Raw genomic sequence first — 25,384 nt, forward strand, 5'->3', positions numbered from 1 at the left:
GGAACAGAACTTGCAGCTGTCAAAGTCTCCAAAAGAAAAGAATACTGATGAACAAAAGTTCAGAAGACCATCGGCTGTCTACGTTATTTACTTCACACACGACCAGACTTATCCTACAGTGTTGGACTCTTGAGTAAACATATGCATGAGCCTAAAGAATCACATGCAGCAGCGTTAAAACAGATTCTGAGATATCTTGTCTTTGCACGATCGGAGGTTTCTAAACTAGTGGGTTATAGTGACAGTTCACATAATGTTGATAAAGATGATGGTCGGAGCACAACAGGCCATATTTTTTATTTTGACGACTGTCCAATCACTTGGTGTACACAAAAACAAGAAACTGTAGCTTTATTGTCGTGTGAGGCTGAGTACATGGCGGCCACCGAAGCAGCAAAGCAAGCTATTTGGCTTCAAGAGTTGCTTGCGGAGATAACAGGAAAGGAAAGTGAGAAGGTCACTATCCGGATTGACAACAAGTCAGCAATTGAGTTAACCAAGAATCTGGTGTTCCATGGTCGAAGTAAACATATACTCAAGAGATACTATTTCATACGTGAGTGTGTTGGGAATGAGCAAGTGGAGGTTGAGTTTGTTCCTGGAGAGGAATAAAAGGCAGACATTTTGACTAAAGCACTTGGGAGATTCAAGTTCAAGGAAATGAGGAGCTTCATTGGAGTTCAAGATGTGAGTGAGTATGATTTCAAACTTAAGGGGGAAAATGTTGTTAATTATAAGCTTGAAGTAGCTTGTGAAACAAGTTGAGTATATTTAGGAGAATCTAAATATACATATCATTTTGTAAGTTTTACTTTCTTTAGGAGTCATCTAAAGATAGTTTCCAAAAGGTGTTTTGGAAATAAAGTTTATATATAAGGAGGTGCTAATGTGTAGCACAACTTATGAGATTTGAGAGATTAAAGTTTTTTGATATTTTCCTTAATAATAAGAAGAGTTGTTCTTATTAATCTTTGAGTTTGATATTGTGTGATTCTAGAGAAGCAATAGAAGCAAACAAAAATTTGACAGTTGATGACAGATTTTAATGGTGCATTTAAATATCTTAATTGTGGGAATAACTTGATGAGCAACTTACCATGGATCTAGGCTTATGAAGGGTGGGGAATGTCAAATGTGTTCCATACTCATTTTCTTAGTTCTTGTAAATTATTAGCTAATAGCCCATAAAAGGATCATTAGGCAGTTCATCGTCCCATAAAAGAGCTAGCTTTCCGCCATAGTTAGCCAATCTAACACAAGAAGCACCACGGAGCTAGGACGATGGCGGAAAGCTAGCTCTTTTATAATACGAAGTAGTTATACTTTTGTGCAATGCTGATTCTAGTCCACAGGTGTCTGCTTGTTAGAGTGATTACACATCAAACCTCACAACTATACTTTAGAACTAACATATGTTACACACAATGCACTAATCATACTTCATGCATGTGTTCTATAGTTAGATTCACAAAAACTCCTTAACTTCAGTACATGAACGAAGATCAGTAGATACAGCCAAATAGAGATTTTGGTTGAAAACTTTGGGATTTTTATGGTCTAATTATCTCGATAGAATGGCTAAAAATTTCACATTTCTAGAGTCTCATACTGAAGGTATAATTTTAGTGAAAACTTTGACATGCTTTTATATATATAGTTTCCATAAAAGTATTAAACCAAAACGAAAATATAACTGTTTGAATTTACATTAAAGAACCTGAATCAGATTTCTGTCTCCTTCACTTATCATATTTTTGTGCATCAGAATCCTTTTGCGTTGGACAAAGTCTTTTAAAAGTTTTCTTCCAGCCACTTTTCCAGCTTTCTCGAGCAACCGTGAGCTCACGCAGTTTCTGTTCCAACCTTATTAAGATCACAGGTAAAGCTCCTTGGTGATCTTCTCTCACTATCTCAAACATGTCTCCATCATATAACACTTCAAGGCATCTGTAAAACTTCACTCCTAGATCGTCCACTCTCATCTCTCCCCTCATAACTCTCTCCGCACTGTCCACTGCACTTCTCAAAGCACTCATCAACATATCCACCTCGTACATCTGATCTTCGCATTTAATCATCTCTTCTTCGGTACCGGTTAGCACCTTACCTCCCTCGAAATCATATCTCTTCACAACACACGTGTTGTTCAGTACCGGGTCTGAGACCGGTGACCGTAGCTCCTCGGGGATAAGCCTATAGTTAGGTGTCACTCGTCGTTCAGGATTAGACCTTTTCCTTTTCTTCACAGGGAGGTTCGAATCCTTTGGAGACAAGATTCTTTTCTCATTCTTTCTCTCCACGTTGGTCTCATCCAACCCTCGTTCTTGCGGGCCAATCTTTGGATCACCACCAAGACTGTCTTGATCGTGTCGGGTCTCTCCAACTTCAACTTTTTCTTTTGCTTTATCACCGTAGGCAAGTCGCACGAAGCGTTGGTAGAGACTCTTATGTTGCTCTATCAACTGTAGAAGATACGTAACGAATTTGTCATACCCGAATCTATGGGACTGGAAGCCTTTACACAAGGAAGTGTAGAGTCTCATCTCCGACGAACTTAGTCTCTCCTCGATGGCCTTCAATAAGTCACTCAACTTCTCTTTCACTTCTGAATGGACTTCCATCTTCTCTTTCGGGTTAGTACTATATAGTTTAACCCTAATCCGTGGACCGGCAGCAGTACTAACCTTTGGATCGTTATGATTAGGGTTTTCTTCTTTCGTCTTCTTCTCATCAATCTTCCGATCACGAAGATATTTTTCTTTTAGCCCACACAAAAGACTATTGAATTCGGTCTTTCCGATTATACCGTGAGTATAGTTTTGAGTCATGGTTCTTCTTGAATTCTGAAAACTCTCCTTCTGTTTAACAAAAGCTTTCAGAACGAGAGAAACTAGAGAGGTTTGGGTTTGAAAGCAAAAGCTGACAAATATAACAAATATAATAGAAATATATAACTCTCAGCAAGTCATAGAGTTAATAGGAGAACTAAACAAATTTGTCTTTTAAAAGAAAAAAAAAATAAACAAAACTTAAAAGACGTACCAAATTATACAAAACTAAAAAGCAAATCGCCTTCTACCTTCCTCTCTATCTTTAAGACTTGACTAAAAAGTAACTAATTTATGGATCATAAAGCAAGCCTTGTTGTGTTTGTCATTTTTCCTCGAGAACTTTACTTGATCCTGTGCTTGAACAGAAACTCGACGTTTCTTGTATTGGATTTGCTTCTTCGAGCTGTGATCTTAAGAACTGCACCATCCGAGAGCATCCGTTGGACCACCCTCGTGATGTTCTTTGTGTCATCAATTCCCAGATGGTGACTTCCCATGAGCTTTATTCCACACTGCTTCATCATTGACACCATTCCTCTGGCCTGTCATGTCATCTACTATTGATGAGTTTATATAGTAACATACAACAGGATGATGATGCATATAGAGATATATATCCAAGTTGTTACCTCACGGCCGTAGAAATTCAAGTAGACGTCTTTGAGATTGATCCATTCCATAAAATATGGCGGAAGCTTGATATTTGACACCACGCATTGTTCAGGAATCTTTGTCTTGATGTCCCAATTTCCACTAATTACATTAACTTAATCAATATCCTAAACATGGCAGGAGCTCTAAAGACACTAGTACGAAGCTGTGTCTGTGCATAAGGAAACCAACATCAACGATTCACATAGGAAGCTCAGCTCTTAATGTTAATTCTCACCAGGTTACAAAAGCTGCGTTGTTCAGAGCCCCATCTGCATCTTTAGCCCACAAGCAATGCTCAGCTAACCAAGCTTCAAATTCCTCAACAACTTGCTTAAATGGAATAGCTGTGTCATGCCACACACTGCAATTCGACTTTGAAAAAGTTAATGCAACAGTCTCAGAATCCAAAGAGAGGTGCTTGGAGAAGTTCGTGGACTCTAAACCAATTCCAGTTATTACTACTTATGGTAGCAGAACTTAATCAACTAAAGCATTTGGCAACATATGCATAAAGGATCAGGTTAGTGCAATTAAAACATTAACAAGCATTGAAGTCCTGTAGCCATATCTAAATCTACACCCGGAAGTAAGATAGAAGTAGCATACCGATCAACACCGAGTTCCCCATACTTGCCTTCGATGTATTTGTTAATTGCTTGCTCACTCATTTTTGTGGGTCTTACAAACCTTACCAAGAACAAAAAAACAAATAATCAAACCACACTGTAAAATTGAGCAATAAAATTCTTAAAGAACACATAATAAACCAACTTGTGAAATCCTAGCTATGAGCAATAAAACTCGTAAAGATCATCAATTTAATAGTTGTTCTTGTGTCTAACTATGCACTTACAAGTTCTTACGCCAATGACACAAAAACTAAACCATTCAAACACCCCAAGACCCTTTGACAATCACTAAAAATTAAGTCATTAAAGATAGGAAGCTGTGTTATATAACCTGTGGAACAAGTCTACGACTTCCATGGTATTGGCATCTACGATCAAAACAGGAAACTCAAGAATCTCAACTTTTCCTTCCAAGTCAATAACCAAGAAAAAGTTGAATTCTTGTGACTTCTTTCTCTCAAGATCAGCAGCAGTCACTGGAAGCTCCTTGGAACAATCATGGTTGAAAATTTCCAAATGGGCAGGATCATCCATCTGATGGACACCAACGTTAAACTTTATTACCCATGTTACACGATTATTTAGATGAATATAACAAACGAGTAAAGAAACAACTATAACGATCTCGAGACACAAACAATAAACAAGTTCCAAATCTCGACTCAGACATTTCATCGAACACATTGCAGACATTGCATAGTTTGTTAGAAGTTTCGCATCAAAGTGCTTGTCTTAGAAACTATCACACAAAGCATGAACCCCCAAGAAATCAAGAAAGACATGGGATTTAATTTACGATGTAGCAAAAACAAAATTTAACAAGACGTACGAGTGCGGCGAAGTGTTAACCTTTGTGCACTTCCCGTGAGTGTAATACAAACACATGGGTCTCCACCTCGCGATTTCTTTTGTATCCATCAACGAAGAAGGAGAAGGAGAAGAAGAAATGTCAGATGGAGAAGGAGATGAAGATACAGAGTGCGAAGAGTTGCACATGATTCGTTTGGTATGAGCTAAAGCGAACGTGGCGGGATAAGAGAACCGGCTATCACGGAAGGGACTAATTCTCGACATCGAAACACGAAATGCAGAGAAAGCAGACGCCATTCTCGTCGAGTAGCTTGACGATTAAAGATGAAGATGCTTCCTAATTCAGAGACTGGGGAAAACATAAAGCTACTGAACTGACTGTTACTAATTTTACCCAATCCAAATCGAACCAAAAGTGAATTTAAAAAACCAAACTGATTTATAACCCACACAAATTCTAACCAAAACCAAACCGTAGCATGAAATTTTGTGTGTTTTAATCAAAAACTATTCATTATTCTAAATAATTTATTTCTGATTTTTAAAATTTTAAATCATGAAAATCTATGTTTTAAAAAAAACCATTGCAATATTTAATTAAATTACCTTTCTATTATTAATTCAATATTTAAAATCATATGGGTTAATATGCCATGTCATTATTTTTCTTTATTTTAAACAATCTAGAGAGCTAAATCTTCCAAGTTCATTATTGCACAGCACCCGCGCGTGTATAACACATTGTATATTCTTAATTTGAATGGGTGATATTCGTTATCATGCAAATTGACCCTATAATTAAATATTTATTAAAAAAAAACACAAATTTGGTTGAAATGTCTCAGAGAGAGTAACAACATAGGGGTAATTAATGTAATAGAAGAGTTTGACAACCCCATAGTTTGAAATTAGTTTGACAACCCATAACCGAACAAAAGATAGCCAAACAAATAAAAAAAAACTGTACAAAAAATCAACATGTAAAAAATAACAAATACATCCTAATCAAAGGAGTAGTTTGAGGCTCCTCATACTATCGAACACCTTATAAGCAATCAAGGTTCTCTGCATTTACAGTACATATCGATAAGATAGTTGCTTCTAATCAAATTAGAACCCGATCCGGACTTGAGAAGAAAACAATGAACTTGACTCCCTTGATTGGAAAGCCCATTCCTTGTGCAAACTTGCAAGATACTAACAAGGTTTTGTCGCTGATTTGGATTCATCGACACGAATCTCAAACTTGACTTTGTGGTTTCCCCCGGTTAAATATATACACAAAAATTTACATGTTTAATTTGTTTGACAGCTTCAGCTCAATTTGTTAAATTATTCTGCTTTGACCCTAAATTCAGCCGTCGAGGCTTTTTTGACACCCTTAATATTTTTCTCCTTTTTATGTTTTCATTAACGTTTATTAGTATACCATTTTTAAAAAATTATATTCAACTATTAATTTATGTAACACTAATTAAATAAAATTAATTTATTTTTATTATTAAATAAATTAATATTTGTTTAAAATAATTGAATTAATATTAATATATATAAATATATTTTGACCCTCTCAGAAATATTATCCGCCACTGTTAAGGGTGGATCTATGGTAAAAAAAAGACTATCCTGAGCCTCCTTGACCGTTCTTAAAAATTGGATATGAAGTTGAACCGTTATACTTTGCATCGAACAAAAAGTGAATTTATTAAAAAAAACAAACTGATTATATATAACCACAGAAATTCTAACCAAAACCAAACGGTACCATGAAAAAATTAATAAACCGACGAGACCAGGTTTATTTATAAATTGCAAATTTTGAACTACAAGGAATGTAATAAGGCCTAAATTGGGATTAGGGCCTGGGCCTTTATTTTTTTAATTTTTTTTGGTTTTGTTTCGGGTGCTATTTAACGATTAAGAGACGTTCCTTTGACTTGAAAAAAAAAAGAGGCTCTCTTTGATTGTGTTTACTCTGTGCATCAACACTTCGCGAACACGGAACTCTTTCTTCTCCGGAGCAACGATAATGGCGACTAATGTTCAAAACTCCAATGTCCAAGGTAAATTAATAATCTCCTCTCTCTGTTTGATTCTTTCGGTTGATTCTTGTTTTTCTCTTCTTGGAAACATTCGATTCGAACTCCCCAAATGCTCTGTTGATTCTTGCTTGAAATTGATTCGATTGGAACTCCCCAAATGCTCTGTTGATTCTTGTTTGAAATTGATTCGATTCGAACTCCCCAAATTCTCTGTTGATTCCGATATTTCGTCGTTAAATTTTTTGATTGTTTGTGTTTTTGATTGCTTAAATTCGAATTCGATTGGCTTGTTACAGAACCGCCATGATTCAGAATTAGGTTTTTTTTTTTTTATCTTCTTCGTGGATGTTTCGGATTGGAGTGTGCAAGGTTTTTTTTTGTTTCGTCGTGGCTTTTTCCCTTGTTTGGGTTTCAAACCCTCTGAATTGAATTGACAGAGTTCGTGCATCTTCCTTTTATTTCGATTATAACCTTTTGTTGTTTGTTGTTGGTTGTTTGTGCATATACAGATCTCAACCACATTCTCCAAGCGTCAAGGGCTCGTTGGCTCTCTGCTGCCGAGATCGACACCCTACTTGCACGCAGCAATGCAATGCTCATAGCTAGGATTTCACAAGTTGGTTTATTATGTGTTCTTTAAGAATTTTATTGCTCAATTTTACAGTGTGGTTTGATTATTTGTTTTTTTGTTCTTGGTAAGGTTTGTAAGACCCACAAAAATGAGTGAGCAAGCAATTAACAAATACATCGAAGAATCTGGTGCATGCATTTTGTTAAATTATATTAAACAGAACCTATATAAAAGGAGAATGCTGTAATACAGATTTAGTCGATTTAGAAGTCTTTTTTTTACCTCTTTAGCACGCTCGTAACACATGTTCAATATCCGCAATGCAATGCCTCCGTATCAATATCCTGAAAATCCAAGTATTCAAAGATGATATTTGTTTCTGAATATTGAACCAAGTACTACAACTTAAGTTATGGCCTTACGTTAATTCGATCAGCTACCCAGAAGTTATTCAAGCCATGATGCTTATCAGAAAGACCACCGAGAACCAATGATCGAGCAGCTGACCTTGCGTTATCCGATGTTTCAGCCCATATCGTGCTTAACTGGAACAAGGCCATTAGCAAAGATTGGTTACTTAAAAACACTACTGGAGAAAAGTAAAATCACAGATCATATCTAGATGAAGTTTCTGATGCAGTGTCATGGCTAAAGGGATATCTCTCACCTGATCCTCACCATACCATAGTTCATCTGCAGCTCGAGGTGCTAACTGAACAGTGATACGATCCAAGATGGATTGTCGGCTGCATATAGTAGACCATAAAAGGACTTAGATTAATGTAAAGAGACCACAAGAAAGTAAATCTGTACAGTTAAAGCCACAAACCTAAGCATCCCTTCCTTAAATTTGATATGATCCATCTTCACGCGGACATAACCCAATTCTCTACCAGCTCTAGGGTTGATTGTAAGCTGGTCAAAGCCATCTAAATGTCACAGTGCGGCATAACAGAAAATTAAAGCTTCAATGTAGTAAGGAGGGTTTGAAGGGAAAAGAAAATTTTTCGAAACTTACAAATTCTATATTCTTCATATCAGGAAAGTTCACTGCTACAACAGCCATAGCAGCTTCTTTTATAGCAACTTGTCGCCATGTCTCGGAGCTTCTGTCTTTTCTATCTAACATTCCTCTTTCTTCTATTTGTGCAGCTTGAAGCAAATCATCTGTTGTTAACTGCATTAGAGTTGTAGAGAATATATGATTTTCTCAGTCCTTTACTCGCTGGTATTAAAAAATAAACTTTTCAACTTATAATTAGCCTAAGCTACTTCTCTAGCACAAAGTCCAAGAGCTTAATCCAATTCGCACACACCATATTACCATTGGAACACGATCCTAACATTCAAAACCAAACCCATCCAAAAGCAAAAGCAGAAACAATTCGAACTAAAAAGATTGATCTCACCTCTGTTCTTCCATCACGCATCATATTAATAGCTGCTATCTCAACGATATTGGCAAGCTCTGCTCCAACCATGCCATCTGTCATGCTAGCAACTGCCATATAGTCCAAATCTTCAGCAATTGGCTTCTTACGAGCATGGACCTAAACAGCAAAACCGAAACAAAGATGTAGCTTTGAACTGAAGGACAAAAACTCTACAATGCGGAAGAACTTTGCAAATTTACAAGTTTAAGAATACAGAAACACACACACCAAGTCATTACCTGAAGAATTTCCATCCGTCCAATAAGACCAGGTTTAGGGATAAAAAAATATTGCGGTCAAACCTTCCAGGCCTCACAAGCGCAGGATCTAGAATGTCTGGTCTGTTTGTGGACGCGATGGTAATGACCTCTCCCCTTCCTTCAAAACCATCTAAAGAAACAAGGAGCTGTAACAGACACAGAAAAAACGAAATAAAAATTTTCATCCCTTAGAAAAACGACGAAGACTATTATTAAACACAATCAAAAATATCTGGAACCTGATTAAGAGTGGCATCCCTTTCTTGTCCTCCAGAACCCTTTATAAACCAACGCTCCCTTCCAACAGGATCTCTAATTCATCAATGAAGACCACAGATGGAGCCTGCAGAGAATCAAGAGAAAATCAGGCAAGAGGTATTGCTTTACTATCTGATAAATGAAACTGAAGGTGAGAATTAAGTTCCACGATCAACACGTGTAAGAAAATTTACAAGACTCACATTCTCTCTAGCTTTCCGCCATATGTCGATAGTTTCTCCTCGCCTCACGCAAAGGGTTCCTCGTACTTCTTCTTCTTCTTCCTAACAGCTTTCCTTTTCTTCCTCTCCCGTTGCTTCTTCTGCGCCCTCATAGTCTTTCCCATCATCTCTCTTTCCTCTTTCATTCTCTCAAGCTCCTCCTACCTCTGCCTCTAGAAATCCTCCCTCATTTTCTTCAACTCAGCAGCACGTTGAGACTCCTTCTGTGGCTTAACCCATGTTAACATATAAGCAGGCACTCTCCACAAAAACCGTAAATAAGGAGACGGCACAGGCGGCCTCTTAACCGGAGGAGTATAAGCATTAACACAGGCAACAGCGATCCCTAGAAACCTCTTATATCCATCCAAAGAAGGCAACACAGTCCTCAGTACTCTAGAATGAATCCTCTAAAACTACTAACACAGGCTCTGTCTTTTGCCGTAAAGTTAAAGTAGGAGGCTTTATCACATGCTTAAGCTTACCTTCAGGCTTTAAGCTCAAAATGTCAGGGTAAGGTATACGATTCGAAACTACAGGAAGATCTTTAGACCAAGCTTTAAGCTGCTCAAGAGTAAAAGCCTCCTGGGGTTTCTTCTGAGTTCTCTTTCTCTCTGATACCTTGGCCGCCGCGAGTGACGGTTGCGCCAGAGAAGCGGAGATTACAGTGAGTGTGATGGGCATTGCGAGAAGATTGACTTGGGTTGATTTGGCTTTATCGTTCTCATCACCATCATCATGAACATCGTTCGTAGCTGAATTGGTTTGGCATGAAATTGAAGGGTAGTTTCTGGTGAATCTCTGACGGTTCTCCGGTGTAAGGAATTGAGAAGGTGGTGACGAATGCCAGAGGGAAACGACAAGCCATGATGTAGAGATGAATTTCGAGTGAATTGCAATAAACCAAGCGAGTCGAGATAGATTGATTCGCCATTAAAACGTAGAGAAGAGCTTCATTTCTCAGGCGAAGGGATGGGATGGGATAAAAGAAGAAACAGTCGATACAGTAAAACAGTTTCTGATTTAAAATGGCTTCTTAAAATAAAGCCCAGTAGGCCCATTTATTTAGCTCAGACACTTTTAAATCCATCCAGTCGCGAAAAAAGGCGTTCTCTAATCAAGACGCGGAAATTAATTTGAATTATTTTGTCGTTTATAAGGAGGAACTTGGTCTGGTCAACATAATTTCAAAACAAGATTTAGCTGACATTGATTGAAAACAAACCATTCCAAAAATCAATACCATAACATAAACTAATTATTGTAATGATAGAAAAAAAAACATCAGACCGGTTGGTTCTGCATCATATATTATATGCAGACCATCGTTCAGTTTCATTGTTTCCTTTATAAAGAAGATTTGATTAGATGATCATGTACGATGACTAGTGTCTGAAATGAACAGCAGGGAGAAGCATATGCAAAAACATCGAAATTTCTTACAAAAGCACTCCTATATATGTCAACAACGTATATGGAACGCAGAGAGAAGCATATGCAAAAACACGTATTATTAAGTCTAAGAACCAACCAACTCAGTAAAAGATAAAACTAAAGCTTATAGGGCGTAAGAGTTCGGCTCCTCCTCTGAAGATGAAAAAGACCCGCTATGTGCCAAATTACCTTCTTGCAAGTTTCACTCCGGATTTGCAACTCGCCAAGCATTTCCACAACTTTCACCCCCTCCAATGAGAAACTCGCTTTGTTCTTTGGTCTTATCATGATATGGTGTGTACAAGAAACACCTTGCTCTCCCAAGTCATCATTCTAACATTAGTACCAGCTCTCATTGCTACCTGGATCTTTTCCCTTTATCTTCCACTGGCCCTTTTGTTTTAGTCAGCTTCCCATTGATCCTCTTTCCTCTTCCGTTTTTCTCTTGCCACTGATTCATCTCTCAACTCATAGGCGCCGTTTCTTGATCAAAATGATCCTGCCCAAAGAACAAAAACAATCTAGGATACATATCATCACCAAATCAAGTCAACTTCGATAAGGTCCAACAAATGTACTCAAAACAAACCTGCGATGAACAAAACCAAATCACACACAGCCTAAACCAACATTCACAAGCCACGATTGTGTTGAATGGAGCAATGTGGGCTTACATTTGATCTTCAATTCAACTAAACTCTTTGATCTGAGATTCTTGTGGAGATGTTCCACTGCCATTGGAATTAAAGAGCAATCCGAAGCTCAATGAAGCACAGTAAGAGATTTGGGCGTGTTAAACTGAAACACTAGCAAGTCGAATAAAATATGCACATCACTCACTTCTTAGGCGACTGGATGCGTATGAGGTTCAAACATATGCCAAACCAAACAGACGAAACCTCCGTTAACTCCAGGAGGTACCATTACAAAAGTACTGAATGCTTAGCCCATACTAAAAAGCACATCTATGAAACCCAGTCGTATGCTTAGCTGAAGTAATCAAAGCTTGAGGGCCACCAGAAATCTCCACAGGAACAACGACCATCTTCAAAACTCTGAGACCGAACAGCATCATCTCAGCATCGTTGTGAGTTATACTACTGGAACTCTTATACTCCTATTCTTTGGAGGAGTGAGGAGAAGCGTCCAGGATGGAGGTCTACGTCTTTGGCTCTAATTCATGGAGGCTTTACTAACCACCTTAGCTCGGCACAATGCGTTCACAAATCTGTTTCGGACCACCTCTTGTATCGCTCTATACATCTCACAGTAGAGCCTAGCTTCTTCAAAGGAAACGTGCAGACGTCATGTATTGTAGGTAGACGAGTCATGCTGAAAGTTTCTTCTTTTCCCAGCCCATTTGAAAAACTGATTCTTGACATTTTTTTCAACCTCTACCTCCAGTACGAGCCGATGACCCCCTTTCTTCAGTTTAAGCACTTCAAGGGCTTTCTCAGCATCAGGTCCTCCAATTGAAGATTTTCAGTATCCGATGTCATCATTCTGTTTCTAACTCCCATTAACCTCGTTGCTAGCTAGAACAAATAGTACAGGAGGATGTAAAGTAACTCCTTCTCTGTTATTAACTTTATTATCAAAATCACTATCATTCTCTCGTATACTAGTGCCATTCCCACTTCCGGAAACCATTACACCCATCTCCTTATTCTTTATCGTCAACTCTCATCTCAATCTCAGTTTCAAATGCTTCCAGTTTGCACTGCTTCCATTCTAACATTAGTATCAGCTCTCATTTTAACCACGTTTGCTTCAGTCTAAATCCTCTGCACTACCCTTGAAACTCACTTTCCCCCTCTCCATCACTATCATCAAGAGAACTGACACCCCGGTTTATGTTTATACAAAATATAAGACCTCTGGAGCTGCACTCTTCTGGATTGAAGCAATGCTACCTCCAACCCTTGACCCGGACACCAAGCTTCTTTCCGCTTATTCAAAAGACGCTAGCAAAAAAATTAACAAGAAGATATATAATTAGTACGCAGTAACACTCGTAACCTCAATCAGGCTGAGAGAATATAGTCCAAGCATCAATGCAATGCCTCCGTATCAATATCCTGAAAATCCAAGTATTCAAAGATGATATTTGTTTCTGAATATTGAACCAAGTACTACAACTTAAGTTATGGCTAAAGGGATATCTCTCACCTGATCCTCACCATACCATAGTTCACCTGCAGCTCGAGGTGCTAACTGAACAGTGATATGATCCAAGATGGATTGTCGGCTGCATATAGTAGACCATAAAAGGACTTAGATTAATGTAAAGAGACCACAGGAAAGTAAATCTGTACAGTTAAAGCCACAAACCTAAGCATCCCTTCCTTAAATATGATATGATCCATCTTCATAACCCAATTCTCTACCAGCTCTAGGGTTGATTGTAAGCTGGTCAAAGTCATCTAAATGTCACAGTGCGGCATAACAGAAAATTAAAGCTTCAATGTAGTAAGGAGGGTCTGAAGGGAAAATAAATTTTTTCGAAACTTACAAACTCTATATTCTTCATATCAGGAAAGTTCACTGCTACAACAGCCATAGCAGCTTCATTTATAGCAACTTGTCGCCATGTCTCGGAGATTCTGTCTTTTCTATCTAACATTCCTCTTTCTTCTATTTGTGCAGCTTGAAGCAAATCATCTGTTGTTAACTGCATTAGAGTTACAGAGAATATATGATTTTCTCAGTCCTTTACTCGCTGGTATTAAAAAATAAACTTTTCAACTTATAATTAGCCTAAGCTACTTCTCTAGCACAACGTCCAAGAGCTTAATCCAATTCGCACACACCATATTACCATTGGTACATGATCCTAACATTCAAAACCAAACCCATCCAAAAGCAAAAGCAGAAACAATTCGAACTAAAAATATTGATCTCACCTCTGTTCTTCCATCACGAATCATATTAGTTGCTGCTATCTCAACGATATTGGCAAGCTCTGCTCCAACCATGCCATCTGTCATGCTAGCAACTGCCATATAGTCCAAATCTTCAGCCATTGGCTTCCTACGAGCATGGACCTAAACAGCAAAACCGAAACAAACCGAAACAAAGATGTAGCTTTGAACTGAAGGACAAAAACTCTACAATGCGGAAGAACTTTGCAAATTTACAAGTTTAAGAATACAAAAACACATACACACCAAGTCATTACCTGAAGATAGGGATAACAAATATTGCGGTCAAACCTTCCAGGCCTCACAAGAGCAGGATCTAGAATGTCTGGTCTGTTTGTGGACGCGATTGTAATGACCTCTCCCCTCCCCTTCCTTCAAAACCATCTAAAGAAACAAGGAGCTGTAACAGACACAGAAAAAACTAAATAAAAATTTTCATCCCTTAGAAAAACGAAGAAGACTATTATTACACAGAATCAAAAATATCTGGAACCTGATTAAGAGTGGCATCCCTTTCTTGTCCTCCAGAACCCTTTATTAACCCACGCTCCCTTCCAACAGGATCTCTAATTCATCAATGAAGACCACAGATGAAGCCTGCAGAGAATCAAGAGAAAATCAGGCAAGAGGTATTGCTTTACTATCTGATAAATGAAACTGAAGGTGAGAATTAAGTTCCACGATCAACACGTGTAAGAAAATTTACAAGACTCACATTCTCTCTAGCTTTCCGCCATATGTCGATAGTTTCTCCTCGCCTCACGCAAAGGGTTCCTCGTACTTCTTCTTCTTCTTCTTAACAGCTTTCCTTTTCTTCCTCTCCCGTTGCTTCTTCTGCGCCCTCATAGTCTTTCCCATCATCTCTCTTTCCTCTTTCATTCTCTCAAGCTCCTCCTACCTCTGCCCCTAGAAATCCTCCCTCATTTTCTTCAACTCAGCAGCACCAAATACTTATTGATAAAAGAAAAACAGAATTTGTCACAACATCGAACCTGGAATCTTGACACCTCTCCTGCGGTACATCTCTCCAATGAGTAAAGAACTTAACGATTGCCAGAAAACAAACAGAGGAGTTGATTAAAAACCAGAAAAGGGATTGCCATTTATTAGTAGTAATCTGCACATTGCAGGGAGGAAGAAGAGATACAGACCATGTTCGAAGAGCATGACAAAAGGAAACAACAAAAAAACAAACCAAACAAAAGATGTGCAAAGGGAATAAGTTTTAATTGTAAACGGAGCAATAAATAAATCTGGTGGTTCTCATCATGCAGGTTGGTTGATTTGGACAGGACTTGGAACGTAAGAGAAGGCATGCGGGAAAATCTCTTTTGCTGTTGTAATCTCTCCGAGATCCACTTCTCTGAAGTAACCGTTTTGTCCAATGAAGTAAGCTGTGTTGCGATTGGTTTCCGATACGTTTTTATCTTCATCAAAGACAACCACAGCTCTCTTCTCCTCGTCAACGAGGAAACTGCCACCGCTATAGAACCGACACCCTGTGAGTGGATCCATATCCACGGCTAAGAACTTGCACCAGGACAATGCATCGGGCTCGATCTTGGTCGTAATCCAAATCTCCATCTCACATGTTTCACAGTGCTGAAACAACACCGCAAGCTGCTCTTCTCTAACACTAGATAAAACCACTGCATCTTCACTATAAGACTCAAAAGGCAGAGGCAGACGCGGACCAAACCTCTCTGTAGTAAAATCGAAACAGAGTAAGAAATCAGGCATGTCTTCTCGGGATACCTTATCTGTAGCATACCAGTACGTGTTTCCCTTCAAAGACAGGCCATAGTTATCAAACTCCACATCCCAGTCTGGAGTGACATCAAGAACTCTCCATGAACTAGAGTTTAAATCGTAGATTTCGTGCACATACATGGCGCCGGGAACATTTAAATATCTCAGGATTTTATGGTTGTTGCTCTTGTCGTATCCGAGAGCATGACCATACCAGATCCCTCTGTGCTTATCGGATCTGAGTTCCACACGGATCCACCGAGTTTGCCCTGTATACGGGTTCCAAACCACGAGCCTAGTGTAGTCTTCCGTGAGGCATAACACTAAACCCTCGCAGTGATATACTCGAGTGATGACGAGTTTATCCGAATCGTTTAGGCTGATAAGATTACCTGTAGGCCTTAATGATGGATCAGACCCGTTGTCAATTCCATGGAGATTGACGCTCATCAAATAGAGACTATAATTTATCAACACGATCGCTGAAAATTCCCCTTCCGTCAATGCTGAAGCTGCTTGAGCAAGGTGCTTCTTTGTAAAGCTCTCATCTTTGGATAAAGTGTTCCACTTTTTGCAAGTTGATCGCACGGCTCTAGTCGATGTCCCCGGAATTCTACAGAGGATCTCCTCCGCCAATTCCCTCGGAAGATTGGAAATCGTCATTGATCTTTTCATCTTTCAAACAAGGATCGATTGGAATTGAAAATTAGGCTTGTTTTGGTTACTTTCGCCATTGCCCGAATCCTCTAAATCGGATATATAGTGTGAGTGCGACGCGACCTCCGGATACTCTTTTCCTTTTACCAAAAAAAAAAAAAAAAAAGTCAAATTTCAAGGCACTGAAACTGAATGCGTTTACCAAAAAAAAAAAAAAAAAGTCAAATTTCAAGGCACTGAAACTGAATGCGTTTACAAAGGTGGGCCGGGCCAATCATGATGGGTTTCACAATCTACTCGGGCTCTCATTTTTTTTTTTGTTCTATTTCCCACCTTGCCATGCTTCTTTAAAGTTAAATGTATGAGCGGCGATTTTATACCATTTTTGACAAAAATAACAAGAAAGCACAATATCCAAAATCTACATAAACCACCAAAATTACAACACAAACAGAAAACAAATAGGAGAAATCAGGAAAAACGCCTTTTTCATATCCCCACAATAGTCATGTATTTGAATTCATACATTTTACTATTGATCTAGCCTAAACATATCTTATGTTCCTGAAAATTTGAATTCCGTACCCCAACTTCGAAATCAATACCCCAAGTATAATTGTTGTGCCATAACATACAAAACATGTTTTTCGACTAACTCTGTTAAGCTTTCGTTTCATCAACCAATAAGAAGAGAGCAAAACTTTACTTTTATGTATACTAGATGCTTCCCCACGCAATGTGTGGGTTGTGGTGTAGTTGGCACTTTCTTGTTTTTTTTTGGTCTTTTTCGTTTTCTCTTTTGTATTATTTCGTTTTAATTAGGCATATACGGGCTTTGCCGTCACTTTTATTTATACACTATATGTTTATACCATTTCGTTCAGGCGTGTATAATTGTGGCGTTTATTTTTTATGAATTATGAAGATGTTGTTTCTTGCTTTTGAGGATCTAATCTTATCATTGACTGATATTGTTTCCAATACATTTATTGTATTATAGATTTTCTAATTAACTGCTTATGTAAACCCTTCATTGACTGATATTGAGCCGCCATGTTTCATAATTTGAATTTCATTTTGACGCATTAGGATTAGGGGGTTTTTTATCTTCTTCGTGGATGTTTCGGATTGGAGTGTGCAAGGTTTTTTTTGTTTCGTCGTGGCTTTTTCCCTTTGGGTTTCAAACCCTCTGAATTGAATTGACAGAGTTCGTGCATCTTCCTTTTATTTCGATTATAACCTTTTGTTGTTTGTTGTTGGTTGTTTGTGCATATACAGATCTCAACCACATTCTCCAAGCGTCAAGGGCTCGTTGGCTCTCTGCTGCCGAGATCGACACCCTACTTGCACGCAGCGATGCACTGACAATTACACCCAACTTGCACAAGCCCAGTCTGAACCAGTCAGGGCTCTTTCTCTACAATCACAGAGCATTTACCGACGACGTGGGATCGTGTTAGGGACAGCAGGTTCACCACTTGTGCAAAAAAGATGGTATCACCTCTCTCTCTCTCTCTCTCTCTCTCTCTCTCTCTCTGTTCGCTTCTGTCCTGTCGTTTACAAAATTGCTTGATGTTGATCTTTTCAGATTGAAGATGATACCATAAACTACACCACGGCTTCAAAACCGCTTACCAACACGACTCGTTTCCAAAGAAGGACTTTCCGGTGTTCAAGTAGGTACCAGAACCTAGCATTGGTCCATTACCGAGTTGTTGTTCTTGCTACCGTTCCAGTTCAAGCCGCTGTGGTGGTTTAGGATGAGACCATCGCCTCGCCATCTTTCCAAACATTTTTACACGTTCTGTCCAATTTTAGACCATCGCGATTCGTTTACTGATTCCTGGTTTTGTTTGTGATAATGCAAGACTAGAACACTTGCTCTGTTGTGTTTCTTTTCAGTAGTGTGCTAGATTTAAGACACTTATTTTGTTGTGTTTCTTTTCAATAATGCAAGATTTAATGACTAATCTTGTTTTGTGTATAAAAACCCTTTGTCGTTGTGTTGTGTTTCTCACATGGTTTAGTTCTTCTTTCTTTTTCCAAATAAAAATAGTCTTCATTTTTACCAAAATTTCTTACAAAAGCACTCCTATAATAATGGAACACAGAGAGAATCATATGCAAAAACACATTATTAAGTCTAAGAACCAACTCAGTAAAAGAAACAATTTAGTAGCTGAATTCACGTTGGATACAATAACACCGAATGGGACTAAGAAGAGCAAAAGTTATATGATGTTTTCATTGCAGCGGCTAAGAGATGTTTAATCTTCATTGACATCTTCTGTGAAGTCTTCAATCACTTCGGCTCTATTAGATTGTTTGTTCAACGAGCGCAACTCCTCGATTTCATACTTCAACATTGCATCACAAAACACTTTGTTGTGATTCTGCAGTTTACCTCGGCATCCTGAGGATTTGAAGTGGTGGTCACTCATAGGGATGGAAAAATCAGCATGAAAGAACAAGGGAACGGTGTCTCTATAAGGCGGTATTGGGCAAGAACTGTCTTACCTGCTACAGGACAATTCGCATTTGGATTTTTGACTAGGTAATGCAGGATTACAGCTTTCTCATAGACGTGCCTGCAATCCATACTGCAGCCAGAGAAGGATCACAAAGACTCGGTATCAATTTTACCGCACAATCATCGATCATTCATGTAAGCTATCCAGCACAAAATAAAGTGATATTTCAAGTTTTATGATACATATAGAACTCAGTATCGAGTAAATAAGGCTTTAAGGATCATCCTACACGGACATCAAGCATGGCAGAGGACAAGCAAACATCCGAACAAAACAGGACATCCGGGTTAGGGTAGAAAAAGAAAAAAACAATACACATTCATTGTACCTGCGAACTGGATCTGCTAGTTCAGTGACAGGCTTCCCGCTCAAGGGGCATGTCATATTTAGGAGAGGGCACTGAGTACTGGTCATGACAATGTCCTCTTCATCGTCACCAGGCATAGGTTCACCTGCATGATGAACATTCTGCAGCAAAACATTGACAAGAACTTATACGGAAATTCAAGCTAAGAAGAATAGAAGTAAAACAGCAATACTATTCTGACAAAAAAAGAGAGAAAACTGAGGAACTAATGGTGTAGAAAGTCAAAAAGATCGCATACCCAAACTGCCTCCCTGAACTGGCGCATCAAATGATCATTTTGTGGCACTGAAGAAGGGGCAGCCTTGAGCTTTGTGAATTCATCATCAAGCAACTTTTGAAAATTCGTTAACTGCAGTCATTAGAGTAAATCAGTCTGCTAAAACTAAAAGAAAGCAACAGAATAATAAGCAATTAGACTACACTTAATACAAGAGGAAATGGGAGTACCTGTTCCCCAGGTTGGTACCCATTAGCAACAGACTGAATTGCTGAAGAACGGTGATTACAGTCACTGTATAAATCCAATAGCTCAGCCACAGAATTTTCAAGATCTTTAACCTAGTGGAACCCAAAATATCGAGGTATAAAGAGCATTTAGGAAAAAAACAAAGACATACATCAAGGAAAGAGTTTGGCTGGAGCGGACACAATACAATGTGAGAAAGAAAGAGATATATGTGATATTGAATAACCAAACCTTGTCAGTTTGATTTTCTTTCTCCAATTGAACAGCAATGTTCTTCATCATTGTCACAGCTTTGCGGATATCCTGCAAAGAGAAGTAACCAAAACTATGAATATAATAGATTGTAGGAAAAACCAAATTCAAACGAAAGCAAAAGATAAAGCAGATTCTTCTTAGGCTATATTTTTGCCCTAATTTATAAATCCCTTGTTTACTTCCAAACTAGTCAAAACCCAGAAACCCATATTTACATCAAAAAAAGGGTAAGAATAACAGTGGTTTGAACGAAGAGAATACTCACGGCAAGCGTGGAATTGTTATCAGATACAAGGACCAGCGATGCGTTTTGAATCCTTCCGCCAATTCCGTCGGAAGAGGTCGCCGACGCCATTCGCTCCAATTTTATTCTTCCGAGGTTTGTTTTGGAGGGAGAATTAGAAGCCGCCGGAGAGTGTGTGAGAGAGAGAGAGAGAGAGAGAGAGCCTGAGGAATACGGAGGAGGTTTGCTGAAAACAATGCGTGCCGTCTTCTGCTGCTATAACCGACATGTAGTTTATTTTATTAATCGAACGTTGTTGTTTCGCTGCAACCTATGTAAAAGCTATAAAAAGGCCGCAGCCCAATCAACTCCACCAACATAGCCCGTCTAGGGTTTTGCTAAAATATACTGTGTGTCGTTTTATGCTACTATAAACGACACGTAGTAAAAACTGCTCAAACTTGTAGAAGACATGTGTGTGGACAACAAGAGATGGCATGCAGTTTTAAGGATATACTAGATCTTTTGGGAAAACGTCGTCGTCTGAGCTCCAATCCTCCAATTCACCGGGACTCGGAGACGACGAAGGCGAAGGCCATAGCTTCCCCAACTTCTTCAATCTTCATCAATCCATCAACCATCATTTTGAATTTCGTTTTAATTTGAGAACATGACCGATCAAGAAGGAGACTGGAATTTTTATCTGAGAATCCTAAGCAATAGCGCGCGGGATTCAACGGATCCTGCTTCTGATCCATCTATACTACAATCAGTACGCAATCTTATAGACTCAGCTCGAGAAATATGATTTAGTTTAGATGAACAAGGGATTCATTTGCTTGGGTTTTTTTTTTTGTTGAAATGTGTATGGATTAGGTGAAGAAGCTACATGGGTTCTGTAATTTGGAAAACTCAGATGATCTTGTGGCTAGAATTTATCCCCAAATCAATAAGGTCTTCCAGCGTTCGGTTGCTTCACTGTCTCAGTCCGATTCAGGGTCTTCCAAAGGTCTTCTCTTGCTAGTATGTTGTTACTCTCCCTGAGGATTTTCAACCAAATTTGTTTCAGATGAGTTTTTTTTTTTCCTATGGTTTTGGGGTCTAGCGTATGATGCATTCAGAGATTGTGTGTTTTGTGTTTCAGGCCATTCTTCAGTTTTTTCTTGATTTTGGGGATATGGTTCTGCACGATGCTGACCCAAGCTTGAGGACTTTCTTCCGCTCGTGTCTTAGCCGGTATGGACTTGCTTTTTAATGTTTTATATTGGTCGTATTGCTTCATTGTTTGTTCAGTCTGCTCATATGTGTTTTCTACTATCAGTTTATGTAGATAATTCTTGGGTATTTTATTAGGGACATATGTGCTGACCTTGTGATGAATCTTCCTTGTAGTGAGTTTTCAGATACTGATGTTGCAGAGGCAACTTGTGAATTCCTTATCGCGAACAAGAGGAAGCTCTTAGCGTCTTTCCCAAACTTACTCCCTCAGGTATAAATTAGGAAAACTAGCCATATAAATCCTAATACTTGCTTCTAGCTTTCAGCCACAAGAAAATTACTCTCTTCATTAGCAAACACCTCTATTTATTTGGTTATTATTGTGTGCATCAACATAAGTAAGAGAATTGTATCTTGTTGTCTCCACATATTTATGCAATCTAGCTGTTCCTTTTGCTTTCATCTTTCTTAATTTGTGTCCATTTCACTTATCCACCGCTTCAACAATAAAGCCAGAACAGATATGCCATCTTCTCCATCTAATACAAGATATTGTATCTGCAGTTTTTCCCTTTGTTGCTTAAGCTTATTGCCTGGAATTGGGAGAAGTAAGCTGGAAAATTCTTGCTATTTTGTTGATTCTGATTTCTGATTTCATAAGTGATTTGTCTATAACGGAAAAAATATTTCTTGCTTCTTATTTCAGGTTGGAGAAGTCCTTCCTGAAGATATTTCCCGGACTAATATCACCTGGGTCATTTCTTCCTCTATTTCCATCCATTTTAGACTTGCCAAGTGAGTCCGCTTGTCTGAAAAATGCTATTGGATTTTTTATATTTGTTTATACTCTGACTTGGAGGCCACTTTAGGTGAATCCAACTGGTAACGTCTATTGATTTGAGCTTGGATTATATTCTCTCAGCCTGATTGAGTGTGCGAGTGTAGTGTGTATTAATTATATGTCTTCGTCGTAATGTTTTTGCTAGTGTTGGTTGTGGCATTAGAGAAAGTTGAAAGAAGCTCGGGGTCGGGGTCAAGGGTTGGAGGTGGCATTGCTTCAATCCAGAAAAGTGCAGCTCCAGAGGTAATATATTTCATAAATATATAAACCGGGTTGACAGTTCAGATAGTCAATGAATGACAAGGATCCCTGTGAATGCAGATGCTTCTTGCCCTTATGGATGAAGCATATACTGGTTCAACCATCGGGGATGGAGGGGATGACTCTGAATCTGAAGATAACAATACAATAGATGTAGCTGATCCTCTGTTTCTGGAGCTTCTAAAGGACGAAAATGATGGTCTAGCTGTATGCCTTCTTCCTCGGGCTTTGCTTTATTCCAAATTCCCAACGGAAACAGTTGCATATAAATATTTTCTGTTTAGTCAAAAATTTAGGGTTCTAAATGAAAGGTGGTAGTTGTTTTAATTATCTAATAGATTTGATGAGAGTATCTATTCAAATTTGTGCTTCAGGAAAGACACCGCGCTACTCCTGCATTAAGTTCAGCTCTGCAGGCTGCTGCAAGTGGTCCTCGGTCAGAAAGGATGAAGCAGACACTTAAGATTGCTCCGCGACTTCTTGATGTCTACTTTAGTGTTACATTGCGAGATGCAAATGACTGTAAGATAATTTACAGCCTTCCCAGGTTTATTTAGTCAGTTACCAACTTAGTTAGGCCTTTGACCACTATTCCGTTCATGCTTGTTTTCTATCTTTTTAATGCTTTATGTTTTGCAGCTTTGATCTGTGCATTAATCCCTCTACTTATGACAAGAAACGCTACAATGTTTCCGGATAAGAATTTTTCTCATGAGGTATCACGCATCTTCGTGTTACTAATATAGTACTTCCATTTCTGAATACTATCCTTAGAAAATAGAAAATTATTGGCACATGCTAATTGACAATGTTTATTGATTCCTCTCCTCTAGATCTGAGTGAAGCGTCCATTGATATTCTACTATTTGTCAGAAATGCTATGCTATATTGACCTTTTAATGTACAAACCTGTATTGCTGCCATATTGGACCTTATCTTACAGAGATATTGTTCGCCTATACAGATCCGTAGGAGGCTACTGGAATTTGTACTTGCTGCATTTCAGAGGTCTCCAAGTTTCATTGCCCTGTTGAAAGTAATGTCTTCCTATGTTTTTAGATTTTTCTTTTTAAAATAAACCCTACGTCCATGGGTTACATAGTCTATTATGATTGCCGCATATTTTCTCAAGAACTTCTTACATAATGCAGAAGCCTATAATTGACCGGCTTGGAGAAGCTTACGATGATGTTGCAAAGGTCAGTTTCTAATATTTTGACGGATCCTTCGTAAGATAATCTCCTCTAAGCATTTTCTTCCGTAGAGAGAGTTAGCTTTACAGCTGTGTTGGGCAATTGGAGAGTATGGTGGCGGGGGAGAAGCACACAAGGAAGCTGCTCGAGAGCTCTTTGAAAGTTTAGAACTGCTTCTATATGAGAATCTCTCATCAAGGTATTTTAACTTTTGTTATATATCATCATTCTGCTTTCTCGGACAGAAAACAGAAATGGTATTAACACCGTTTTCTGCAATTTGCTTCCAACAAACCAAAAAAAAAAGCCGCCTAGGTCTGAGGCAAGAGTCTGGGAATGGTTCCAGAAGAACAACACAGTCAAGACTTTTGTGTTTTGTAGTGACAGCTATCGCAAAGCTCGCAACATATCACCGGGAATTATTACCAAGAGCCCGTGTCGCCTTGGGAAAGGTATATACATGAAAATGGAGACATATCAAATCCACTAATGAACTTATCAATGGTCGCTTTAACTTATCATTATGTATATGTGTAGGTAGTACGGTCTCGGATATCTGATGCAAGGGTTTGGAGAAGAGCACATGATTACTTGGGACTAATGAACGAACCAGGAATCTGTTGGTCTGTGTTAGGACCTTCACGGGTTTCAGAGAAACGGTTCCCAGGCACGGTTAACTGGAGCGAGGGCGGACAAAAAATGGTTGCACACATTCCATTTCACATTCTTAGTGAACAAGGAGGTTAGGAGTCTCTTATCATCCCCTCTATTAAAACTTGATTCAAACAAGATGATAGATAATGTGATTGGAATTAGAATAGATCTAAAGTTGTGTCATTTTTTTGCAGGTCCTCCGTTCCATGACTTTGCTTTATCCGATGTCATCCCCAAAAACTGATCAAACAAAGAAGTTTCTTAAATTGTGTTTTTTTGTTGTGAATAGTGAAACACTGAAAATTGTTGTGTAATGCCCATCTGCAATCTTTTTTTCTATCCAGCAGATGTGGTTGTAACTAAATAATGTTATCATTGGCAAAGATCCCAAACAGACCCGGTTCGATCCGGTTTAAATGTGGTCTAACTCCCGGTTGAATTACAATACAAAAAAAAAAAAGTAATCCGACACAATAATGACGAAATTGCTATCGCCGTATTTGATCCTCTTTTCTAACAAACTCCGAAGGAGAAAATGCCAAAAAAAAAAAAAAATTACACTGAGGTGGGTCCAGAGCTTAGCCGTAGACTCGAAAAACGACACCGTAGGGTTCAGGGCGGAGGTCGGCGGAGATGATTCTCTCCTCCACCACTACAGACGTCACTCGACTCCTGTCACCACCTTTGTGTTAAATAATACAGTAATCTCTCTTGGTACCCGAGTCTCTCTCTCTCTCCTTCTCTGTATTCCCATGCTTTTTAAACAAAAACAATTATTGATTCTCAGCATCATTATGACTTTATTATAATTTAAAATAGTTTCCATTCTTCCAAAATCAGCAGCTGACATTGATCTCTTTTTTGTTTTTATGAATTTTCTTCTTTAACTAAATGTAATATTTCTC

The 25,384-nt window shown here is 38.6% G+C and overlaps 7 protein-coding genes, 1 long non-coding RNA gene and 1 pseudogene across 15 annotated transcripts; 3 read left to right on the forward strand and 6 right to left on the reverse strand.

Moving 5' to 3' along the window:
- The first annotated feature begins 141 nt into the window (after positions 1-141).
- LOC147926330 (secreted RxLR effector protein 161-like) lies at positions 142-612 on the forward strand. The gene has a single exon (XM_087487018.1). It carries the CDS (start codon positions 142-144, stop codon positions 610-612), a length of 471 nt encoding a protein of 156 aa, XP_087343144.1.
- A 1,127-nt stretch (positions 613-1,739) lies between these two features.
- On the reverse strand, positions 1,740-2,828 carry LOC104748200 (paired amphipathic helix protein Sin3-like 3). Its single transcript, XM_019236681.2, has one exon. It carries the CDS (start codon positions 2,826-2,828, stop codon positions 1,740-1,742), a length of 1,089 nt encoding a protein of 362 aa, XP_019092226.2.
- A 92-nt stretch (positions 2,829-2,920) lies between these two features.
- Positions 2,921-5,330, reverse strand: LOC104745804 (putative exonuclease domain-containing protein At3g15140). Its single transcript, XM_010467156.3, has 6 exons — positions 4,964-5,330; positions 4,446-4,648; positions 4,092-4,172; positions 3,721-3,846; positions 3,461-3,584; positions 2,921-3,373 (listed from the first exon to the last, which is right to left on the reverse strand). The coding sequence occupies exons 1-6, from the start codon at positions 5,219-5,221 to the stop codon at positions 3,173-3,175; spliced, it is 993 nt and encodes a 330-aa protein (XP_010465458.2). The 5' UTR covers positions 5,222-5,330; the 3' UTR covers positions 2,921-3,172.
- Positions 5,331-6,847: 1,517 nt separating this feature from the next.
- LOC104745805 (uncharacterized) lies at positions 6,848-18,544 on the forward strand. The gene is made up of 3 exons (XR_015581924.1): positions 6,848-6,987; positions 17,749-17,964; positions 18,059-18,544. It is a non-coding gene; the product is annotated as an uncharacterized LOC104745805 (long non-coding RNA).
- Positions 7,745-10,693, reverse strand: LOC104748201 (putative inactive ATP-dependent zinc metalloprotease FTSHI 2, chloroplastic; annotated as a pseudogene). Its single transcript, XR_015582548.1, has 9 exons — positions 9,711-10,693; positions 9,470-9,573; positions 9,210-9,376; positions 8,947-9,087; positions 8,556-8,714; positions 8,367-8,452; positions 8,205-8,283; positions 7,960-8,082; positions 7,745-7,881 (listed from the first exon to the last, which is right to left on the reverse strand). The product of XR_015582548.1 is annotated as a putative inactive ATP-dependent zinc metalloprotease FTSHI 2, chloroplastic (transcript).
- Positions 11,129-14,920, reverse strand: LOC104745806 (putative inactive ATP-dependent zinc metalloprotease FTSHI 2, chloroplastic). Of its 7 annotated transcripts, none has more exons than XR_015581923.1 (9): positions 14,780-14,920; positions 14,558-14,661; positions 14,322-14,464; positions 14,047-14,187; positions 13,656-13,814; positions 13,475-13,552; positions 13,313-13,391; positions 11,733-13,221; positions 11,129-11,642 (listed from the first exon to the last, which is right to left on the reverse strand). XR_015581923.1 is itself a non-coding variant. In XM_010467159.3 (6 exons), the coding sequence occupies exons 2-6, from the start codon at positions 14,164-14,166 to the stop codon at positions 12,973-12,975; spliced, it is 585 nt and encodes a 194-aa protein (XP_010465461.1). In that variant the 5' UTR covers positions 14,167-14,187; positions 14,322-14,460; the 3' UTR covers positions 11,129-12,972. The 7 variants fall into 7 exon arrangements, 2 of the variants coding, with proteins under 2 accessions (XP_010465461.1, XP_010465462.1); XR_015581922.1 differs by having other exon boundaries at positions 11,733-13,107; positions 14,780-14,817; XR_760783.3 differs by lacking the exons at positions 14,558-14,661; positions 14,780-14,920 and having other exon boundaries at positions 11,129-11,732; positions 11,818-13,107; positions 13,475-13,566; positions 14,322-14,460.
- Positions 15,138-16,488, reverse strand: LOC104745807 (putative F-box protein At3g17620). The gene has a single exon (XM_010467161.2). It carries the CDS (start codon positions 16,486-16,488, stop codon positions 15,331-15,333), a length of 1,158 nt encoding a protein of 385 aa, XP_010465463.1. The 3' UTR covers positions 15,138-15,330.
- Positions 18,504-20,674, reverse strand: LOC104745808 (E3 SUMO-protein ligase MMS21). The gene is made up of 7 exons (XM_010467162.2): positions 20,355-20,674; positions 20,066-20,137; positions 19,816-19,926; positions 19,607-19,717; positions 19,330-19,469; positions 18,988-19,070; positions 18,504-18,883 (listed from the first exon to the last, which is right to left on the reverse strand). The coding sequence occupies exons 1-7, from the start codon at positions 20,442-20,444 to the stop codon at positions 18,738-18,740; spliced, it is 753 nt and encodes a 250-aa protein (XP_010465464.1). The 5' UTR covers positions 20,445-20,674; the 3' UTR covers positions 18,504-18,737.
- Positions 20,675-20,765: 91 nt separating this feature from the next.
- On the forward strand, positions 20,766-24,906 carry LOC104745809 (uncharacterized). The gene is made up of 16 exons (XM_010467163.3): positions 20,766-21,084; positions 21,189-21,335; positions 21,457-21,548; positions 21,705-21,801; positions 22,095-22,138; positions 22,237-22,325; positions 22,517-22,614; positions 22,693-22,839; positions 23,007-23,154; positions 23,272-23,348; positions 23,597-23,668; positions 23,784-23,831; positions 23,897-24,024; positions 24,133-24,277; positions 24,363-24,567; positions 24,674-24,906. Exons 1-16 carry the CDS (start codon positions 20,983-20,985, stop codon positions 24,721-24,723), a joined length of 1,689 nt encoding a protein of 562 aa, XP_010465465.1. The 5' UTR covers positions 20,766-20,982; the 3' UTR covers positions 24,724-24,906.
- Positions 24,907-25,384: the final 478 nt, after the last annotated feature.

The sequence above is a fragment of the Camelina sativa genome, chromosome 15 (assembly GCF_030686135.1).
Source record: "Camelina sativa cultivar CO46 ecotype springtype chromosome 15, ASM3068613v1".
NCBI classification, from domain to species: domain Eukaryota; kingdom Viridiplantae; phylum Streptophyta; class Magnoliopsida; order Brassicales; family Brassicaceae; genus Camelina; species Camelina sativa.